Here is a 21,624-nt window from a genome sequence, read left to right as displayed (position 1 = left end):
ACTTAAGTATATAAATAAACAATAAATGAAATTAAATGAAAACTGTACAGCGCTTTAGTTAACATTGTTGCTGTTTTTCTAAGTACTTTATTAATACAGATGTACGTATGTCATGGTAATGCTGAGGATTTTCAGAAAAAGATTTCTTAAGATGCACCTCACTGGCCTTTGCAGTCTAAATGAAAGTCAAATCTCTCAAAGACACTAACAAGGTTTTCTAGAAACATAATCCAACGTCTTGAATTTTACACACAAGAATATGTTTTAGTTCATATTAAATGTTGCTGAAATAAGAGCTAATTACTGTAAATGTTACTGAAATATGATGTGAACAAAATGCAGCACATCTTGTAATCATCATTGATTTCATAACACAAGCTCAAGGGAAACTTTCTGTGGAGTAAACGACAGTTGGCTGCAAAAATAAACCAAAAATACATCAACATCTGCAGCTGAGTGGAGCAAACCCTGGCTTTGAGACAAAAAACATCCTATTCTTTAAAATCACACAAGAACAAGATAAACTGGCTGTATGGTTTTTAACATTCACTTTGACTTTGTAAATCCTCATTCACAAGGCTCAAACTTCTGAGGGTTTTTTTTTTTTTTTTTTTGCTGCTGTACAAAACACATTTTTAATTCTCACTAATTCAAGCTAATCATGCATATTTTCAAGAGTTTAACTGACCAAAACTTTTACAAACACAATCACAAACTGTTTGTTAGCAAAACCTGCTGGGTCGATTCTGAGAGAAATATCCACAATTCTCAGCATTCTGTATTTTTCTAACTGTGACATCCAAATGTTCTGTTTATTTATCAATACTGAAGAAAGATACAAGGTGAAAAAAGACAAAAATGCCTGTTTTTATGTATAATTTGTATATATACCAAAAAGAGTTGAGGGTTAGGGTAAGAAGAGCTTGTTTCAAAAAAATTTGAGACAGCTCAAAAGTTAGTGTGACAACAAAAATCTGTTAAAATCCAACTTCAACTGTAATTATGTAAAACCTGTAAAAGATGTCAAAATGCCAGTGCAGACATGAAGAGTCCAACTTTCTGTGATCCGTTTAAACTTTGAATGATTTTTGTACTGTAAAGTATGCCAAACAGGGCTAGGATTTCATATGTGTTCTACAACTATCTCATTGATCTCATTTTTTCCTCTCACTGCTTTTTGCTAATTTTGTCTATACTGTGCGATGTACTACTACCACAAGTCACTGCACACTATTCCTGATTGAGCTGCATGTTCCGGGAGATAATTTATATATTTTACAGGATGTGACAGGATCAGTGGAGAGGCATGCCTATCCCAACTAGGCCTTTAATGGGCACACAAGCATGCACACCTATGTATATAAAACGGTTGATGTTGCAGAGGCAGTCTATATAGTAACACTCACCAGTGCATATGTTTATGGAGCCCCTAAGGGGACGTTGCTGGAAAAAAATACTAGGTTTAAATAGGTTAAATAGGGCTAAATAGGTTTCTCTTGTACACTGGAAAATTCTGAGCACGCACAAAAAATAATACATAAATTTCTTAGGTGCATGAGAAACAATTCTGTTGCTCATGCAATAATATCTCACACCCACCAACCGTTGATACTCACGTGAGAATATCCAGTCCAATTTAGAGTCTGAGTTTTCAGCTTGGAAAGTAAAATAAGAAATTTATTGGAACTATATTGTGATCTCAAATTACATTTGGAATGTTTTTACAAGGGCTATTTATATACCTTGTTATGTCTTCACTGAGTTTTTTGAATGATAAGGATCATTATAGGGAATGATTCATGCTTATGGAAGGCAGATTTACTGTATATATTCTTTTAAAGCTATTCTCTAAAGTCGTCTGATTTTTTACATTTAGCTTGCTAGGCTATCGAGAGAATTATCTGGTGCACACCAAATAATATTGTGTACCCATGTGAATGTTTACTGAGCGCACCAAAAATCTATTTTAAATATTTTTTTCACCATCATCCACTTAGGGGCTCTGTACATGTTTCCATGTTCAGTGTAGCTGACATTAACAGACCAACTGTAACTCTGCTCTAATTCTAGTTTTGAGGTTTTTTTTTTATGACTTTAGCTTCTTTTCTGTTTGTTTCAACTTTAAAGTCATTCAGCGCTCAGCATTCACTATGCATTTTCCCAGAATATGCAATGTCTCTTGTTTTAAATAAAACATGCAGCAGATAAAGCAGCACATGAAAATGATTTGTAGCCTTATTTTTTACATGAATAATGCTGCATCACTCCTCTTGCCACCTTGAGCCCACAGTTAAAGACTACCTGGGTGTGTGAGCCAGTGTGAAGCGGCGCTTCTGGAGGTTGATGCTGCGGTTCATGAGCAGTTTTCTGAAGAGCAGTGGAGAGTTTCGAGGAGACCCACGTGGCGAGTCCTTGGGTGAGACCTTTGGGGATCCTCCTGCTGAAGATGGTTTTGACCTGGGGAGGAGTTTGATGATGGGCAACCGAGTCGTCTCTTGTGTCCATGGTGTCTCGTTGGCTGCAGCCTGCTCTTCTTCTGAACTCTCACAGCTTAGGTCACTCATGGTGAACAGTGTACAGTTACTCACTCTGTGCTGGTACCCGAGGAACTGTCTTTAGTCTGTTTTCTTCTGCATTACAGCATGTTTTGAAACACGACAAACAGCAGTGCTGCTCTCTCTTCACTTTCAAAGTCCAGATCAGGTCTTTATTTCTGTTTCTTGCTTCTTCCTGGTTAAAACTAAACATCTGTTTAAGATCACTCTCAACCTGATTTTTAACAATATTAAAGCTTGTTTTAAAAATCCAAAGAACAAAGCAAGCCAAATAAAGTGTCCACACGACCTGACCACAGGATCAGAGAGTCATTCTTCAGCAGGAACTTCTCCACAGTGGAGACGAGCATCAGCGTTTATCTATTTTCTCCATTTCCCGCCCCCAAGCTTTGTTTACATTACTGCTAAGACTTCCCCCTCTCCAACTAAATATGGATGTCTGATTTACGGTAAGGAGAATCATGGCTGATCCTTCTACTTCTCTTTTCCCCATTCCATCTCCACTCCTTCACTTGAGAGAAAAGGACAGAAAGAACATATCATTCATCAACTTCAAACATAATTACTTCCTCTCAGAGTTCTTTCAGTGGATAAACATTGGGTTGCTGCCTGCCTCGGCTCTCCAGCCCACCTTCTTTGCACACTCAGGCCTTTTCTGTGGTCCCTGCATTGCAATTTGTTGTGAAGCAGCTTATTTCCTCATGGTTTTCACATGCTCTGAATGCACCAGGAGGAGTCACATGAATGGCCTCTGACTATAAAAAGCAGAAGTGGATAAAAGCTGCAGAGAGCATGGGTACTGTCACGATGGCGCTCTCTATCTGTGACCAGAGGCATCATTGTTTTCACCCTCTACCCAAAACTTTTGTTTATCAGCAAAAAGTGAGAAAATGTCCTTCTGGGATTAGTGACTCAGCCAAACACCGGAGCTGTCAGAGAAACTAAAATAACCTGAGGAACTGGAACATCTGACAGAGAACTGAACCTGTGACCAACAGCTGGGAGGGAGAGCAGGAGAGGAAGACTTAATTAAAGGCCTAGCATTCCTTTAAGAAATCTGTATCACCCACCACCTTTCATGCCACAGTTTTAGACTAAGATCATCTTGTGATGAGAAATGACCAAGGTGTAACCATTTTGGTCAAACCTTTAAAAGAATGTTATGCATAATCTCATACCATATTGTGAGATGTCACGCTCAGAGTACGTGTTGGCAATGACTCTCAGCTACTCCCACATCAAATCTTTCTCAGTGTCTCTGAAACTGACTGATTTGTAGCCATTTTGTGTATTCTAAGATCAATTAGTAGTAATCTTAAATTGGGCTGACTCCAAAATTTATTCAGTTGTAGATGTTCATCCAATAATTATTTGCAAAGTTTCAGAAAAAAACATTCAGTGGTTCACAACATATTTTGGTAACAGACACACACACAGGCAAAAAAGGCAAAAACCTTATTCAATGGCAGGCAGTATTTAAACTGATAAATGAAACCATCCATTAATGCAATGTCATCCTAGATCACAGTCATATCTGATCAGTTTTGACGTGAACTACAACCAGCAACAAACTCGAACAGGCCAAGCTGCATTCTTGCAACAGTGGGGAAAATTTAAAAATGATATGCGCCCATGTGCACACGTACACGTAGTGTGAAGCCTGACAGAAAAAAAAGTACAGACAGCACTTGAATGTTGTTTTGGCAACAACTCTAAGGGCCATGTTTATGTTCATTTAGAGATAATTGTTCAATATGAAGAACAGTGCCTAAGGCGGAACACTGTTCAATCATTGCTCAAAACACAAATCAACTTTTCTTCACCTGTACAAATAACTTATCCAGTATTCCACAGCTTTTAGGTTAAACTTTGTATTTATTGTTAGGGTAAATGGAAACATGATCAGTATAGTCTTTAAATTTGTAATATTTGGGGTTGGTTAAGGACCCAAAAGCGCAGACAAACAGGCAGCAAGCAGGCAAAACTCCATAAATGATTTATTAAAGGAAAGTAAAACCTAAACAAGCAGGTGAATTGAAATACCAGGACTGGCAATGAACAGGCCTTACATACAAGGATCTGAAAGAGACTGAGTAAAACCAAGAAGCTAATAAACACTTGCTGGGTGATTAGTGAATGAGAACAGGTACACTGAGTTAAGTCAAAGAGCTGAGGAAGCACATTTGCTGGGAATATGGATAAACAAAACTAAAACATGCCACGGTAAACAAGTACTAAAAAACAAAAAAGTCTGCCAGAAATTACAAAAATGACTGCTAAAATTTGTTAAAGAATATACTGTTAAGTGAGTTATTCATTAGAACAAGCAGATGGTGAATCAACAAAATAGTGGCTGAAAGCTAAAATTGACAAAACTAACAAAAAGCTAAAATGATCAAAAACTTAGTCAATAGCTAAATTCAAACAAACTGTAGGTAAAAGCTAAAATAACAAAACAATGAAAAACCTAAAAGTAGCAAGACAGTAGCTAGAAAGTAAAAAATATGAAAAGAAACTAAGGGCCAGTACTAATAGTAGCATGAAAAACTAAAATAGCACAAGTATGCTTAAGTGGACTTCAGAAAACAATGTTTTTCAAGAAACTGAAAAGAGTTTTTCATAGAAAGTATTGCTATGAAGAAGATTTTTGTAAATACAGTTAAACAATTCAAAAAGTATAAAAGTTACAAATCTGAAAGGTTGTAGCACCCTATTTCTCATTGTGCCAAATGTTCTGATGTGTATATATAGGTACAATAGTACAAAGTATGCTAAAGTCATTTGTTTGCAAAAAATATACTGAAGAAACTATAAACAGAAAATCAACACAAACAAAAACTCAAAGAAACCGTCAAACCATGACAACAATATTATGATTTATAATCATAATGAATTACTAACTCACAAGGGTCTGGAGATGCAGCTGGTCAGGGTCCCAAGGCTTCTGGAGTGTCTGATGCTGCGGGGTGCAGGTGTGGTTGAGAGCCCATCCTCTGACCTGTCCTGTGAGGAGGGTCTGCAGGAGAGTCTGGGCAGCTGCAGGTTTCCAGAGAATAGCCTTTTTACCACATATTTATCATCAGAGTCCTGGAGCTGCTCAGTGCATGAGCCCTGCTCCGAACAGTCCCAGTGTCTCTGGATAGGACAAAACAGGACAGGACACAAAGAAGTGAGGGCAGTTTTTTATTTAGTCAATTTTCAAAGTAATAGTTCAAAGATCCATGACTAAAAGTAAAGAATGAAGACTGAGAAAACATAACAAGAAGGAAAATCTAGATCTACCCCATACAAATAATTTACAAACTACTTTAAAAAAAAACCTTAGATAAATTTATAATTTATAAATTTAATGGCAGTAACACATCTCAAAAAAGTTGGGACAGAGCAACCAAAGGCTGTAAAAGTAAGTGGTACAAATAGAAAACAGTTGGAGGAGCATTTTATAACTAATTAGGTTAATTGGCAACAGGTCAGAGGCAAGAGTATAAAAAGAGGAACAATTCCAGTGTAATGTTCCTCAATGGAGGATTGGGAAGACTTTAACCATCCCATCAGCTACAGTTTATAATATCATCAAAAATGTTCAAGAATCTGAAGAAATCTCTGATCTCAAAGAACAAGAATGAAAGCCAATATTGGAAGGTCGTGATTTTTGGGCCCTCAGGGGCCACTGCAATAAAAACAGATCTGATTCTGTTCTGGACATCACTGATTGGACTCAGGAACACTTCCATCCATAAAGGCTGGAATTCTGGCAAAGTTGAAAACTGTTCTGTGGTCACATTAATCAAAATTTCACATTCCTTTTTGGAAACCACAGACACCATGTTCTCCATACTAAAGAAGAGAGGGACCAGCTGGCATGTTATCAGCCAGCAATTTCAAGTCCTGCGTCTCTGATAGTATGGAGCATTAGTTCCTCTAGCATGAACAGTGTACACATCTGGAAAGGCACCATCAATGCAGAAAGGTATATACAGGTTTAAGAACAATGTATGCTCCCATCCAGACAACATCTTTTTCAGAGAAGACCTTGCATATTTCAACAAGACAACATTAAACCACAGATTGCATCCATTACAAGAGCATGGTTTTGAAGTAGAAGAGTCCAGGTGCTGAAGTGGCCTGCCTGCAGTCCAGATATCTTATCAGGTGAAAATATTTGTAGCAACATGAACAAAGAAAACCCAGCTCTGCTGAACAGCTAGAATTCTCCATCAGACCAGAATGGGACAACATTCCCTCTAAAACCTCCAGCAGCTGCTCTCCTCAGGTCCTAGATGTTTACAGACTGTTGTTGAAAGAAGAGGAAATGATCCACAGAGTGAAACATGGACCTGGAACAACTTTACTGAGATGTGTTCCTGCCATAACATTTAAAATTTCCTCTGTTTTTCTAAAATTAGTACAATTCCTTAACATTTGACATATTTACTATGTTTCATTGTGAATGAAATATGATTTTGCGATTTTTAAATGATTTCATTTTGTTTTTGTTTATATTTTATGCAATGTCCAATCTTTTTAGGAATTGGTATTGTATGTACATCAACATGTTAGAAAAATTAATGCTTTATGAATGTTTTATCATTTGCAAAAAAACTGTACATACTGTACATAAGCACTGAATTCACGACAAGTGCTTGAAAAGACCTCGTATTTTTGGAGGATTTATCGTATTTTAGGTCCAGAGTCCCTCACACTTAGCTCAGATGCAAAAGATAATTCTTCTAAAGACAGTTTGGGATTCAGCTCCCAGGTTATCTTTCAACGTCAATTTACAAAGACTTTTATGTGCATCCTGTGACTCTAACTCCTACTCTCTCTGGATGTTTCACCTTTCATTCTCAGCAGTGTCCTTCTCTGACCAAGATGTTAACACTGTGGGAGGGTTTTTTCAGTTAGTTTCTTGATTATTATATTTTAAGAAAAAAAGATTGTATTATCCTCCCTGTAACTGCTTTGTAAAGGTATAAAACAAAAAAAGATGATGCAAGAATTATTCCAATAATCAGATCCAACCAGTAACATCATATTTTAATTGAGATTTGATAGCTGGTTTAAAAATCACTTAACATTTAGAAAATAACATAGGGCAACTAAATATGAATTAGAATATTTAGTTACAGAAAGAAATGGACTTTTGTGAATGTATTTCATTAAAAGAAATCACTCTTACCTCCGTGAAGTTGAACAATCTTGAGTTATTTCTCCTCATATTCGTATCTACTGTATCATGAGAAGAAAACAACTGGGAAGGAAATGCCAACGAGGAGGATATACAGGAACCCCATTTCAGATCAGATATGAGCCTGTCTGAGGCACTGATCCTTTCCCAGGCTGTCATTCAGTACGTCACGTTTCTCCGCCTCCTTAGAACCCTCAGCTGTCACTTCAGTGTTCATTAATAAACACCAAATGTTCTGAGCTCTGTTTTTGGTTCAAACCTTAAAGGGGTAAAAACACTTTTCACACTGTAATGTAATAAGACCCATCATATGTGGACATTTTATAACAAATGTGGATTATTTGCTCTGACAAGCTGTGACAAAAAAGTTCACTGTAGCTGGTTGTGAGTTTGAGGCACTGGAGCAGCTTGTATGACTTTCATCTGTATCTGACTGTAAAATCTCTGGGCCTTCAGCTTCCTGACCTACTGGTTTGGCCAGACAGATTCTGGCTTTGATTAAACTGATCTCTGAGGTTCATTGAGGTTTTTAATGTTTTCTACAAATGTTGGCTTTGTAAAATATTCAGTCCTTTAGAAATACTGTGAACTTTTATAACCCTGCCTATGTCTGATGCACGCCCGTATGAAGTCAGGTTTTAAAAACAAATACAAAACAAAGCATAAAGCCAGCTGTCAGATATGTTAGACTTTTTGTATGACAGGTGTGTTTGTGTGGGTGTCTGTCTGTTAGCACAATAGCTTGAACCATTGAATGGATTTTAGTTTTGTTGAGGGGCAAGGTTAACTAAAGGAATCTAAAAGGCAATGCTTGCAAATGTGGAAACCAAAATAAAACAACTACAAAAGTTTGGGTTGAAGATGCTGGTAATAAAGAGATAGAAGAGGAGATAGAAGACTTAGAAAATGAGATACAAAAATTTACCAAACAAGAGATACAGAAAAAAATATTGTTTACAAATCAGCAATACTATGATGGGGTGGAAGGTCTGTGCAGTTTTTATTGTATAGAACAGGGGTCTGCAACCTGTGGCTCTGGGACCACATGTGGCTCTTTGGTCTCCCTGCAGTGGCTCTTTGTGACATTGACCAAACCTAACATGTTTATAACATATAAACACAACACTTTTGTTTTTGCTCCCATTTTTCATGAACTGAGTTCAAGATCTAAGACTTTTTCTATGTACACAATGGTCCTTTTTCTCTCAAATACTGCTCACAAATTTGTGTAAATCTGTGTTAGTAAGTACTTCTCCTTTATCGAGATAATCCATCCACCTCACAGGTGTGGCGTATTAAGATGCTGATTAGACAGCATGATTATTGCACAGGTGTGCTTTAGGCTGGCCCCAATAAAAGGCACAGCATTGAACTTAGTTCCACCCCTTGACTCCACCATGGCTTTGTTGAGCGGCGTTGGTAAATATGGTTCACTTCATGGATTCCAGTAAATCTCACTAAATTGACCCGGTTAACTTGAGACTGTCATGGTGCATCCCAGCACCCCCAACCCTGCAGCCAAAAGAAGGAAAAAAAACTCTAGTGGATTTGCATTAGTCAGGGATGATAACTTTGCAATTCCACACACCAATACACAAGCTAACAACCTACAAATGATGGACAAAAAAAATGGAACAAATATGGAAAATGTGCAAATTAACTAATTAAACAACAAATTCATTAATTCTATTGTTGAGGCGGTGCTCACCAGAGAAGGACTGACAGATTGAAGAATCTTTTTGCAAGTCGATTACGATCTTATCACATCAGAGCACACCACTGAATCTCTACTCAATACAAGATCTATATTTTATGAACATGGGAATAAATTAGTAACTTGCTGCAACAAATATCTGCATCCCAGTTGACTGAACCGGCTTTTATCTTGTTGCTTTTAAGAAAAGGGTAAAGACCTATTATAATGGTGTTTGTATTGTAATAAACAATTCTGTATTGTTTCAATGCAAAATGTCAAAGAATGAAATAGACCAAGAGTTATAAAAATATAACAAACTTTATTGATAATTCATAAATTTTAAAAAGCACACAACCTGAATCTGAAAGGAAGGAAGACACACAGCTCAAGCCTCAAACCTTGTGATTTTAGGTCCCACAGCCTATTACAGGTGTATGGGCTCATTAAACAGTCACCATAAACTAACATCTGCACAGAGCACTCCAACTAAACACAGCACTACACACTAACTGGATAGAGCATGTGATACTGGACCAAAGTCTAGCTCACTCTCCACTGCAAGCAACTTGTGAGGTGAGGGCACATGTGACAGCAACAGTTGTCATATACCCCCGAACTGGAATACCACCCACCCAATGAGCTGTAGCTGAAATCTAAACCCCTAAAACCAACACTATAAGAACATAAAAAATGGAAAAAAAATATCTATATAATCTTAAAACACTTAGCTTTCCTGGGGTTTGAGACCCTCACCGAGGATCTGAGCTTTGGCACCAGTGCAGTGACAGATTGCAGTTCATGAATCCTCTGATCCACTAGAGTGAGGTTCTCCACAAGTTGCAGGAGAACCTCAATCACAAGCTGGAGGGCAGATAAGGGCACTCCTAATTCTCCCACTATCTCCCACCTAATCCTGTCTAAAACCCTGCACCTTCTAACTATCTTCACCACTGGCAGCCCAAAACAGCATGCGAGTGACACCCACCCTCTATAATTCAGTGCAAAAACTGCTGCTTGGCTGGGCCTCAGCCCTGTGACTTTCACCAAGCTCTGCCCCACAGATACAGCCATGCCCACCTGTACTTTTAGTACTGCTGTCTCTCTTAAAAATTTCCACACACAGGTGAATCACTTCAGCCCTCAGCTGCAGTCACTGTCTTTCTCTCTCCAAGTCTTACTCCTGTCTTATTCCTGCCATCACACACTACACTATCATCCCATCGGCTTGTTAAATGTTGACTTCAAGCTGCTCGCAAAGTTACTAGCCAGGCACTTAGAAGCAGTTTTATCCTCAATTATATCCCTAGATCAAACTAGGTCTATCCTCAATAGTCAAGTCAAGTCAAATTGTATATATATATATAGATATAGATATAGATATAGATATAGATATAGATACATATAGCACTTTTCAGCAACAAGGTGGTTCAAAGTGCTTACCAAAATAGACACTCATTTTTTAATCTTTGGAAAGTATTTAATATTATTCAGTCAATAGTGAAGTTAACTAATCACATCAGAAGGGCAGAGGTAATTTTGTGTTTTCAGAGGATCATTGTGGTCTTTGATGGCTATATCACCAAAAGGTCACAACCACATCCGGTGTACCAAGAATTCCTGCTGTGATCATCAGATTTGACCAGCTATGTTTAACTGGACCCCAAGAGTGAAGTTCCTGCACAAAACTCATAACAAGAGTGAGCTCAGCCACCTCCTCTCTTCAGCCTTCTGAAAGCATCACATCACTGCAAAGAAATAACAATGATGCTAACACTTCAACTGAGAGAGACATTGGCAAATGCTTCTGATTACTCTGCTGAGGTCAGAAACATTTGTGTCTGTATTTTCCTTCATCAACTACTAGATGGTACTCAGAGGGGGGATGGGTTGCTTTAAAAAGAAGAGAATTTGCATCATTGAAAAGTTTGATCTGTTTTTGCATGGTTGGTTATGCTTTGTATATCCTGTTCTATTTTCAGGTGCGGGCAGAAGATGCAGACAGGCTGGTAATGCTGGTGCATCATAGCTCAGGCAGCCACCATCCACTCTTCTTAACTACATCAAACAGCTCTTATGACGTCTGAAAGATCCAAGAATCTCTCACTGAAAGACAAAAGTGTGACCTGCTCTTCTGTCTGCAGTCACTGTCCATAGGAAAACAACTCCATTATATAACAGGTAATAATGACAAAACTAGTGACGATACTATTATTACTATGACTAATAATAATAATAATAATAATAATAATAATAATAATAATAATAATAGTTGTTATTATTACTGTTGTTGTTGTTGTTGTTGAAATAATAATAATAATTGTATTTCTGATTCACATTATACTTGACACAAAACTGATGCATTTTTTCAGGTTTTGTGAATGGGATGTGGATGAGTACATGTACATCTTCCTTGACACAGAAGCTACCAAGGAGGCAGAGATTCAGGCTGATGATGCAATTTTCCAGTACATTCACCATGAACCAGATACTACATTGGGTGAAATTTGATACAGCATGTTTTCAAGGAGTGATCAAACTAGAGACTCTACCTTCAACAGAGGGTGAAACAGCACAGCAGCTACCTGCAGACCCGGGTCTGGATCCTTCTATAGACCATGTCTCTGAACCCCAGTGACTATGCATGGACACTAAGTGTGCATGGGTATGAGCTAGTTTCAACACAAGACCTCATGGCTCCTGAGGAGCTACTGAAGTTCATGAGCTGCAACTGTCATGGGGGTTGGAGCAAAGAATGGGGTCATGTCACGTGTAACTTGGCCTGTGGAGTCTGTAAAGGTATTACATGCAAAAACTACAGTCATGATGTTGTTGAATGTGACGAAAACATAGACAATGACTCTTGAAGTTTCTGACATTGTGAATGAGAAATAGTAGAGTATTATATAATTATGTGAAACAAAAGCTACTTTGAATGTGAAAGTGAGGGTGGCCTTTTTCAATAAAGGTGTTTGTGGTTAAATATAAATGTTAACAATCAACTCAGAATCATGAAAAAAAACATATTTTACCCCTCACAGGTTGCTTAAGGCCCGATTTTTAAAAATCAGTTTTTTGACAATCACTTATCCGTACCCTTTCTTCAGCAGGTTATTTCAGGGTTTCCCATGGGAGTTGGACTTCAACATTTTAAAACATGTTATTGCTCACCTTTACAAACACATTGGTGATAAAATTGTTTGGCAACAATTTAGTTGGTAGATTTGTGAAATACCTTATTCCTTACTATCTTGGATTAGTGGGACCGACATGGGGAAGAAGTGAGAGAAAACCTCACTTATCAGTCAAATCAGGATTCATTATGGGTTGGACAGTTCTAATTATGGTTATTCTCTTACAGTGGAATGCAAGAAGTTTACTGACCACCAATGCTCAGGAATTCAAACATTTCATAAATGAGTTATCAGTAACACCAGATGTCATTTGTGTATAGGAAATGTAGTTAAAACCTGACCTAGATGTTGTGATAAATATACAGTGTATACACTGATGAGGAAATAGTGTTAGGAGAGGGAGAAGGTTGTGTAACATTTATCAAACAAGGTATACCATACAGGATGTTGGAAAGAGGGACAGAGCAAGAATATACTGTTGCTATGGATTGAAGGTGATGCAATGGTTATAATTAATTATTAAAATCTGAGATTTACATCTGAATAGTCTTTTAAAGATCAAGGGACAAAATTGGCAAAATGTAATATGGTGAAAAAAAGCAATATTTATATATATATATATGAGTATAAGTAAAAATAAACAGTATAACAGGATCTAAGAAGAAATCAGTGTACCATAGAGTGCATAGGTAAGTCTGGAGATTGGGGATTATGAAAGATTTGTAAGGAGGTTTTTCATTTTTTAAGAGCCCTTTAGATTGTAAGCTACTCTGTGACCCTCAGTCTGGAGCAAAAGGTGCTGGTAATACACTACTAAGCTGGATGCCAACAGTCATAAAATAGAAGAAAATGCTAGTTAGCAACATCTAGCTATCACTGAGAAATCATTACTAAAATGTAGAGCCTTTTTTATGAGTTAAAGAGCCTGACTACCATTGTTATTGACCTTAATCCAGCATGAAGATTCCTCCAGAACAGTGGTGCTGCAGTTAGAAGGCAAGTTTATGACTGTTTCATTTTTAAGTTGTACTAGTGAGTTGTGACTTTACAAAGAGCCAGAATCAATCTTACCCAACCTTTAACCTTATTCCAACACAATAAGCAGTGTAGGCCCATAATGCTTATATTCTTTAGTTCTTAACATTTTTAAAAGCAATTATATAAATATCTGTTCTGAAATACCCATAATTTCTTTACTTAAATAATATTTTTTATGTAGAATTTTAAGCTCATTTCTCCTAATTATGGATCTTGTTTACTTTTTGTTTGTTTGTTTTCCTTTCTTCCATAAGGGCTACTTCACTTTATCTCTCTCCTGCTAAAAAGGATTTAATAGTTTTCACATCTCAGTCGGCCAGAAGGCTAATACTGTTAAAGATCAGATCTGCAGCTCCACATACACATACAAGCTAGATAAGATGGAGTTTATTTTCTTAAACTGGGAAAAAAAAACAGGCTGACTTTGGCTGTATCATTTGAAACCTAGAGCCTCTTTCTATCCTTTAATAAAAAGGTACAGCATATCAGATAATTCTGAACTGATGACCACAGTGATGTGTTTTGACATCTGTGTACTAATGCATATATGTAATGTGTATGGAAATGCATGTGTATTTCTAGATCTTTTATTTTTTTGTTCGTTTTATTGCACTTTTTTTTTTTCATCTGTATGTTTGTCAGGAGTAGATGCTAGGGTGGGGGTGGGGGTATTTGTTGTTAACAGTTGATTTAAAATGTTTAAAATTCAATAAACAGTGTTAAAAAATGCATGTTGGAAGGCAGTTGGCTAAAAAATAAAAATTCAGAACTATGGCACCATCTAATGGACAGAAAGACAAACTTAAGTCATCAAGTTAACATGCTAAAACATTTCTTTATGATTTCAAAAAACACCATTTCAATAAAGACAATTTATAGACAAAAATGTGAATCTATTTGGTGAAACAGAAAATAATGTATTCAAAATCATCAATCTTTAGAGATATGTAAAAAAGATAACAGAAAAAATAAGTGTTGATGATGATTGTCAGTGTTCTTTGTTTGTTGGCCACATCTGGAAGAGATCGGCCTTCTTCACTCATTGTGGTAGTAACTTCTGTAGTGTTGTTGTGGTTTCCCTCCACATGCAGGAGGCTTGGTGCCCTGAAAAACAAACAAACAAAAACATAAATGAAACACTGATCTGAGAAATTAAAAGCCTCAATTGCAAAACAGAGTCAGAAATAGATTTGCGTGGCTTTAAGTATACCTTAAACATGTCACAGACCAGCATGAACAAGGACTCCATGGCTTTTTGCTGCAGGTCTTCTGTGTGTACCTGCAAAACAAACATGGTAAAGGCTTTAAAGAGAGACAGAGGTGGAAAAGAAGTTACCGTGCAATTATTCAGCCTGTTGTTGCCTCTATTCTATTTTTATTTTAAATTGCCTTTCAAGATGACATGTCTGTTCTTGGTGTTGGATTTTATCAAATAAATTTCCCCCAAAAACGCGACTTATACTCCAGTGCGACTTATACTCCAGTGCGACTTATATATGTCTTTTCCTTCTTTATTATGCATTTTATGGCTGGTGCAACTTGTACTCCGGAGCGACTTATAGTCCAGAAAATATGGTATTTCTGAAAAATGACATATAGGTGTAAAATAACGCTAGAGGAGGAGGAGGTTTCTCATTTCACAGTGTTTAAATCAAGTTGACCTATTTATTTTATTCTTGTCTGATGTTTAGTGGTTTCTTGTGGTCTCTTTGTGTTTTTCCACAGATTATCACAGAGTTAATAAAATTAGCTGTTTACTGTACAGACATCTTACCCCATTAATGGTCACCCAGGGCACATACTGGTGTGGAGGGTTTAAGGCTTTGGTCTTCAATGCATTCTGATGCATCAGCTGGTTTCCAATATCTCCTTTCACACAGCCCATTAATTTGTCATGATCCAAATCAGGGGCATAGAGCTTCACACACTACAATTGACATATAAACAAAAATAAGGAAGACCAATAGAATGAAGAATACATCAGTGATATTATAAAGTCAGTGAAAATGTTTACACACACACACACACACACACATATAAGCCAAGACACAAACTTCCTTACGCTGTCAACTGAGCTGAGGACATCAGTGGAGGATTCCATACAGAAGATGATTGGGAAAGCCATGTCAGTCATGTTGAGCAAACAAGTCTGGGGAGAACAGAGACACTGATTAATTAATGCATCATGGAAACCAACTTCTAATGAAAACTACAATAAATCTTAAAATTTGTGCACAAATAAAGGCTGAAGTTTTCACTTACTTCCACTATTTAAAATTTTAGGGAGGTTTTTATTTAGTCTTTATTCTGCAGTTGGGATGTTAGCATCCTATTATTTATTTCAAATCTGTCATTTTTAATGCAAAACTAATGGCTTGAAAACAACTGGGCACAAATATTTATCACTGTTTTTTTTACATTTGTTGGTGTTTGAGAGTCAAATGACATATTCAGTGGGTGAAAATGTTCAAATATGAGTGAACTTGGGGGCAAAATCACATTGAATCTCAAAATGTTAGATAAATGAAAATCAATGAAACTAACAACAAACTGCTGGCCATAAATTGAAAATATATATACAGAAGCTAGATGTTTCAACTAAATCATTCAGCTGTCACGGACATTAATGGATTCACATAAAACAGCTTTTAAATTTAAAAAGACAAAAACCCTTCTCTTCGTGGAGGGAATTTCATGTGAAACATGTGCAGTGCTCCTTACAGATTTCTTCAGTTTTTGCCATATTTGTCACACTTAAAGGTTTTAGATCATCAAAAAATGTTAATATCAGACAAAGATAACCTGAGTAAATACAAAATGCAGTTTTTAAATGATAATTTCATTCATTAAAGCTATTCCAAATCTTCCCAGGAATGACCAGCTCACCAAAATGACTAATAGTGCATCAACGACTCATCCTGGAAGTCTCAAATAAACCGACAAAAAAGCCAGTCCTGACTTGCCACTGTTAGGGTCAGATTTCATGAGTCAACAATAAGAAAGAGACAAAGGGCAAAAATGGACACTATGGGAGAGTTCCAAGGCTGTGTGTTTTTAATTTTATACTGAATGCATGTGTTTGGTTGGCAGAAGTGAGACTGTGTTAAAAAGACAACAAAAGAATACAGAGAGAACAGTGTTCAATAAAACATGTCCACAATTGCTGGAATAAAGTTCTTTAGTTTAAACAATCATCTCATATTTTAATACAACTGTCAGAACAAAACTGATGATGAGGATGAGCGCTTCAGTACCAAATTCACTACCTTTCCTGTATCACAGTGGTAAGGCTCCTATAACATATACAACATGGCTGAAAATATTTAACAATTATATGCTCATCATAAATGCCCAGGGACACCTATGGCTACAACACTGCTTAACCAGAGAGACGTCTGTTGTTCACACTAACAGAACAAGGTACAAGATTTGATGAGGCTATGGCTCCACTTAAAAGACATTTTGTTCCCAACATCCATATATTCTGTGCAAACACACACACTCAGAAGCATTCAACCTGCTGATGAAACCACAAACCAGTATGTTGCTGCCCTCGGAGCCTTAGCTGTGCCATGTGGCTTTGGAGTGATGGAAAGTGAAGTAATAAGAGATCTGCTCATTGCTAATGCTTATCTCAGTGCTGTGAAGGATAAGTCACTGCTGGAGGAGGATCTCATACTGGACAAAGATCTAACAATCACATGTCAAGTGGAAGCAGCAGTTAAAAATGCTACACTGCTCCTAGCTGTGAATACAGGCCCACCTGCACCTGTACAGGCTATAGATGCAGCAAATGCTCATTTTCAAGGGAAAAGAAGAGCACTAACACATGAAGCACATGGACCTCCACCCCATGTTCAGGCAAGTCATCACTGCTTCACATGTGGATCAGATAAGCACCAAGATAATGATAAAAACTGTCCTGCTGCTAAAGCAAAACATATTCACTCTAAGAAAAAGGGACATTTTGTTAAAGTATGCAAATCAGCTGTGACTGTAGTGACAGAAGTGGTTGTTCCTGAGTTAGAAGTACTGTGTGTTGACGTTAATCTGATGGTTGCAGCATTTGATAAAAATCACATGCCAAATGAACACTGAAACGCCACGAGAAAAGTCTCAGGTCCTTCAGTTAATTGTTGTGTAGCATAAAGAGACCCTCTTCTTTTGAGACCTCTGACCCACACTCACCTTTCCAGCAACTGTTCTGTGTAAAAGTTCATTCTGTCATAACGGAGCCCTTGGTATTGTTTGGATGAGCTGTTTTCTGAGGCTCATCAGTAGAGACAGATGTTTCTTACATTTCTTTTAAGACTAAGGAATACCATGATTTATGTACAGACAAAACCCATTTTTTGATTTTTTATTGTGAAATCTTTTGAAATGTGAAAAATAAATGCTGAAGATTTATGTGTTCATTTAACTAATAAGAAGTTAGTCAAATAATTTAATACATTTTATTACCACTGGTGTAGATTCTCAGTCATCCAGAACATGAAAAATCCAAAAAGATAAAAAAAAAACAAAAAAAAAAACAACTGAACTTCTATTCTGTGGTTGAAGACATTTTGAAGACAAGCTTTCTTGATTAAAAAAAAAGTAGAGTGTGGAGTTTAAAGCTTTTAAATTGCATTAGATACCCAACTATATAAACTAGATTAACATGCAGAATATACTAACTCGGAGTCCTTGGGTTCTTTGTTTGTCTGGCTCACACAAAGATGTTTTGGTCACATGCATGAAGATGTTAAATATAGGTTTATAACTGGGTATCAGGCTTAATGTAAGTTTCAGAAAGCTGAAATCTGAGAGCTCCTCCTGTTTTAAATTTGTTTTATTTTGTTTGACATAAATTGCTTTCTTTATCTTTCCTTTATGTCACCTCTAAGGAGGGCCTGAAGCCCAGTCCTGATCACCTGACTGTCATTGTTGAAGTTCCTGCACCAATATATACGGCAGCTCTTTGTTCATTCCTGGGTTTAACCTCCTGGTTCAGCAGATTTCCACCTAGTTATGCAACAGTGGTTTAGCCACTGTGAGAACTACATCCAACAAATACTCAAGCTGAAATAAAATGCAGCAATAAAAGTTTGAATGATTTCATAATAATGCTCCTGAACTGATGGAACCATCTACCAGAAACACCCGAAGAACAATGTTTGGCCAATAATTTGTGATCTTAGGCTCAAGAAAACTTGGACTCTGAAGCAGGATAATGATCCCAAGCACAGTAACAAATGACAGCCATGTTAAAAACTCATTACCAGTTATTGCAAATGCTTGACTGAAGTTGTTCCTGCCAAAGGTAGAACAACTAGTTATTAGGGCCAGGTTGGGTTAGATAATTTGTTTCCCTGTAATAAACAAAATCATAATTTTAAAACTGCATTTTTTAATTATTCAGTTTACCTTCGGCTGATATTAACAATTGTTTGATGATCTGAAATGTGTTGGTGTGACACAAAAGGGCGCAAATACTTTTTCCCAAAACTGTAAATCAGATGTATCCACATGCTGGACTGCTCAAAAGTGGTTTAGAATAAAAGAAACATACCATCTTTGTCTCTACTTGCATTTTCCCCCCTTTTCTAGCTACTTCCAATTCATATCGATGCCTGGCTTTTATAATTTCCTGTCAGCCTTTGTAAGAGGTCTGGATTATACCTGAAAGTTTGTCTTTAAGTAAGGAAATACCTTAATATGCTTGGAGCAAAGAAGACTATGCACAGGATATTTAAGATGACAAAGTATTTGATATAAAAACATAAGGCAAATGACACAGCTCCAAAATATAATGCCAGTATTCGACTGTTGCAGCACTGTGTGTGTTTAGAGTCTGACATCACCTCAATCATGTTGCCCAAACACTCTTGCTCTCCATGCTGGCACTGATAGGTATATTTCTGTCCATCAGGTTTTTCCTGTAGTGGTGTAAAGACAACAGGTAAAGAAAACATGTCATGTGGTTATTTTCATTTAAATGAAATCTACGTTGAATAGTACTCTAATTATTTATTAACTGGGTTGTTCATGATAAATGCAAACTAAACTACAGAAATCACAGTTTCTGTGAAAATGCAGTGGGGATGCTGAGTGCTGAAGGACTGCTGAAATTTGCTGAAGAAGATGAACCTCAGTTGTTAAAGTTAAAAGAGGCTAAAATGAGCAAAACACAAGTTAAAAAACTAAAGGTAGCAGAACAATAGCTAAATACTAAAAGCAGCTGAACAGTAGCTAAAGTAAACAAACCTTGAGAAGAAATTTAGTTATAATAAAACACGAGAATTATTGCTGTACTTAGTGTACAGCAAGAACACCAATATGTTATGTTACAGAAAAACACCAAAATAATCACTACTAGAGGATCAGCACATGGAAATAAAAACTCTGACCAATCTGAAATGTTTTTAAAATAAGATGAAAAACTGGTTGAAACAAAACCAAACTTGCATCACTCATCACTGTGTAGGCAATTAGATACACACAGGCTCAAGTTGCAATATATCAGGTATTGTAATTTTTAGACAATGTAATACAGACATGGGATTTTTAGATGTGTTAAATACTTAGACCCTAATTTTTTATATATTGTAATTAAGATACAAGTCTGATATGTTGTCATTTTTGTTTTATTCTGATTTTACTTTATGCCCACTAAATAAAAGTGACAATGATAATTTGTAATGATTATTAGTACTGCTATTTTCTGCACTATATTGGGAGGTAGAAAGGCCTATTCAGAGATGAGGACTGCAAATGTTACGTAAAAATGTTGTATACAACACATCTGTAATATGTTACTTTAACCTGTTACAAGGGTATGATTGCATAGCCCCTGACAAATAAATAGCTAAACAAATAAATACATAAAAACAATGCTAACATTAGCAAAAAAGTCATTAAAATGAGTGAAACAGTAGTTAAAATTTCAGCACAACTATAGCTAAAGGCTAAAAGGAGCAGAATGGTAGCCGAAGCCAAAAGTATTAGAATAATTTATTTGGGGAATTTTATTTTAAATAAAGTTCATTTAGAAAAGTATAAAAGTTACAATACTAAAAGTCAAAAAACATTATTCTGAACATGTTGAAGTATGAATAGTTAAAACAGAACAAAGTATGCAAACGTAGTTTGATTTCAAAAAGAAGAAACTATAAAATGGAAAACAAATTCACAAAGTGACATTGTAGAGGAAGTGGACTCGGTTCACTCATCACCTGTGCGTTGCCATAGGGCACCAGATTTACAGACATGATGTCATTCAGAAGGAGCCAGGTGGGGAAGAGTGTCTCGGTGAGGAAGAGTCTGCAGCCAGGACACAGGCTCTCATAGAACAATCCGACATTCACCGGATCTGCTGTCTGACGCGACCTGAGGAAGTCAGACTCCAGGCACTGCTTCAAAACCTGCATGAGACACAGAGAATCCAGCTCAGGTACAGCTTGTAACTACACTAGAACTACATTTTAACAAACAGTCCACCATTAAATTACAATTGTTTAAATTAATTAAATAATCTAAAGTCTAGCCTTGGATGCATGTTGCAAATCACCTTTCATGTCAGAGTTTTTAAATTGGGCTGAGGAAGTCAGACTGACTTCACTGAGATAACAGGTAGACTAAGATTATTGTGTTGAGAAATGACAGAGTTGTAGCTGTTTTGGTTACACCTTAAAAATAACATTATCCGCAAACTTGCTACATTGTGAGATGGTACGAACAAAGTGTGCATTGTGAACGACTCTCAGCAAATACCACATCCAATTTTAACTCAGTGCCTGTAAAACGGTCCTAGTTAAAAATATTTTTGTGTTGGGTCATATTGATTAGCTGTGATGGACATCTTGAACTGGACTGACTCCAAAAGTTAATCAGTTGTAGATGTACATCCAATGGTTACTTTCTGAATGTCTCATCCAGGGGTGTCACTAGGTTTTAAGGACAAGGGGGGCTTAGCCCCCAGGAGATGCACAGGATGTGAGCAAACGTAGTGGGCGAGAACAAAATTTCTCAAACAGC

The 21,624-nt window shown here is 36.8% G+C and overlaps 2 protein-coding genes across 5 annotated transcripts in view; both read right to left on the bottom strand.

Moving 5' to 3' along the window:
* The window catches only part of LOC108244848 (cAMP-specific 3',5'-cyclic phosphodiesterase 4D-like), an 83,618-nt gene extending 75,745 nt beyond the window's left edge, over positions 1-7,873 (bottom strand). For 2 of the 4 annotated variants that reach the window (XM_037981945.1, XM_037981947.1), the window contains exons 1-2: positions 7,735-7,873; positions 5,461-5,690 (exon numbers count right to left, since the gene is read on the bottom strand). In XM_037981945.1, the coding sequence (XP_037837873.1) occupies positions 5,461-5,690; positions 7,735-7,773 (269 nt within the window). In that variant the 5' untranslated portion in view covers positions 7,774-7,873. Of the gene's footprint in view, positions 1-2,301; positions 3,532-5,460; positions 5,691-7,734 lie in introns of those variants that run through there. The other 2 variants (XM_037981948.1, XM_037981946.1) reach the window with 2 other exon arrangements.
* A 6,166-nt stretch (positions 7,874-14,039) lies between these two features.
* The window catches only part of ifi30 (IFI30 lysosomal thiol reductase), a 9,524-nt gene continuing 1,939 nt past the window's right edge, over positions 14,040-21,624 (bottom strand). Inside the window, exons 2-7 of the mRNA XM_017431337.3 lie at positions 20,823-21,011; positions 19,452-19,526; positions 15,671-15,757; positions 15,383-15,535; positions 14,819-14,887; positions 14,040-14,712 (exon numbers count right to left, since the gene is read on the bottom strand). Of these exons, the coding sequence (XP_017286826.1) occupies positions 14,644-14,712; positions 14,819-14,887; positions 15,383-15,535; positions 15,671-15,757; positions 19,452-19,526; positions 20,823-21,011 (642 nt within the window). The 3' untranslated portion in view covers positions 14,040-14,643. The remainder of the gene's footprint in view (positions 14,713-14,818; positions 14,888-15,382; positions 15,536-15,670; positions 15,758-19,451; positions 19,527-20,822; positions 21,012-21,624) is intronic.

The sequence above is a fragment of the Kryptolebias marmoratus genome, linkage group LG20, assembly GCF_001649575.2.
Source record: "Kryptolebias marmoratus isolate JLee-2015 linkage group LG20, ASM164957v2, whole genome shotgun sequence".
Classification (NCBI taxonomy): Eukaryota; Metazoa; Chordata; class Actinopteri; order Cyprinodontiformes; family Rivulidae; genus Kryptolebias; species Kryptolebias marmoratus.
This window is presented reverse-complemented; position numbering and strand designations above follow the sequence as displayed.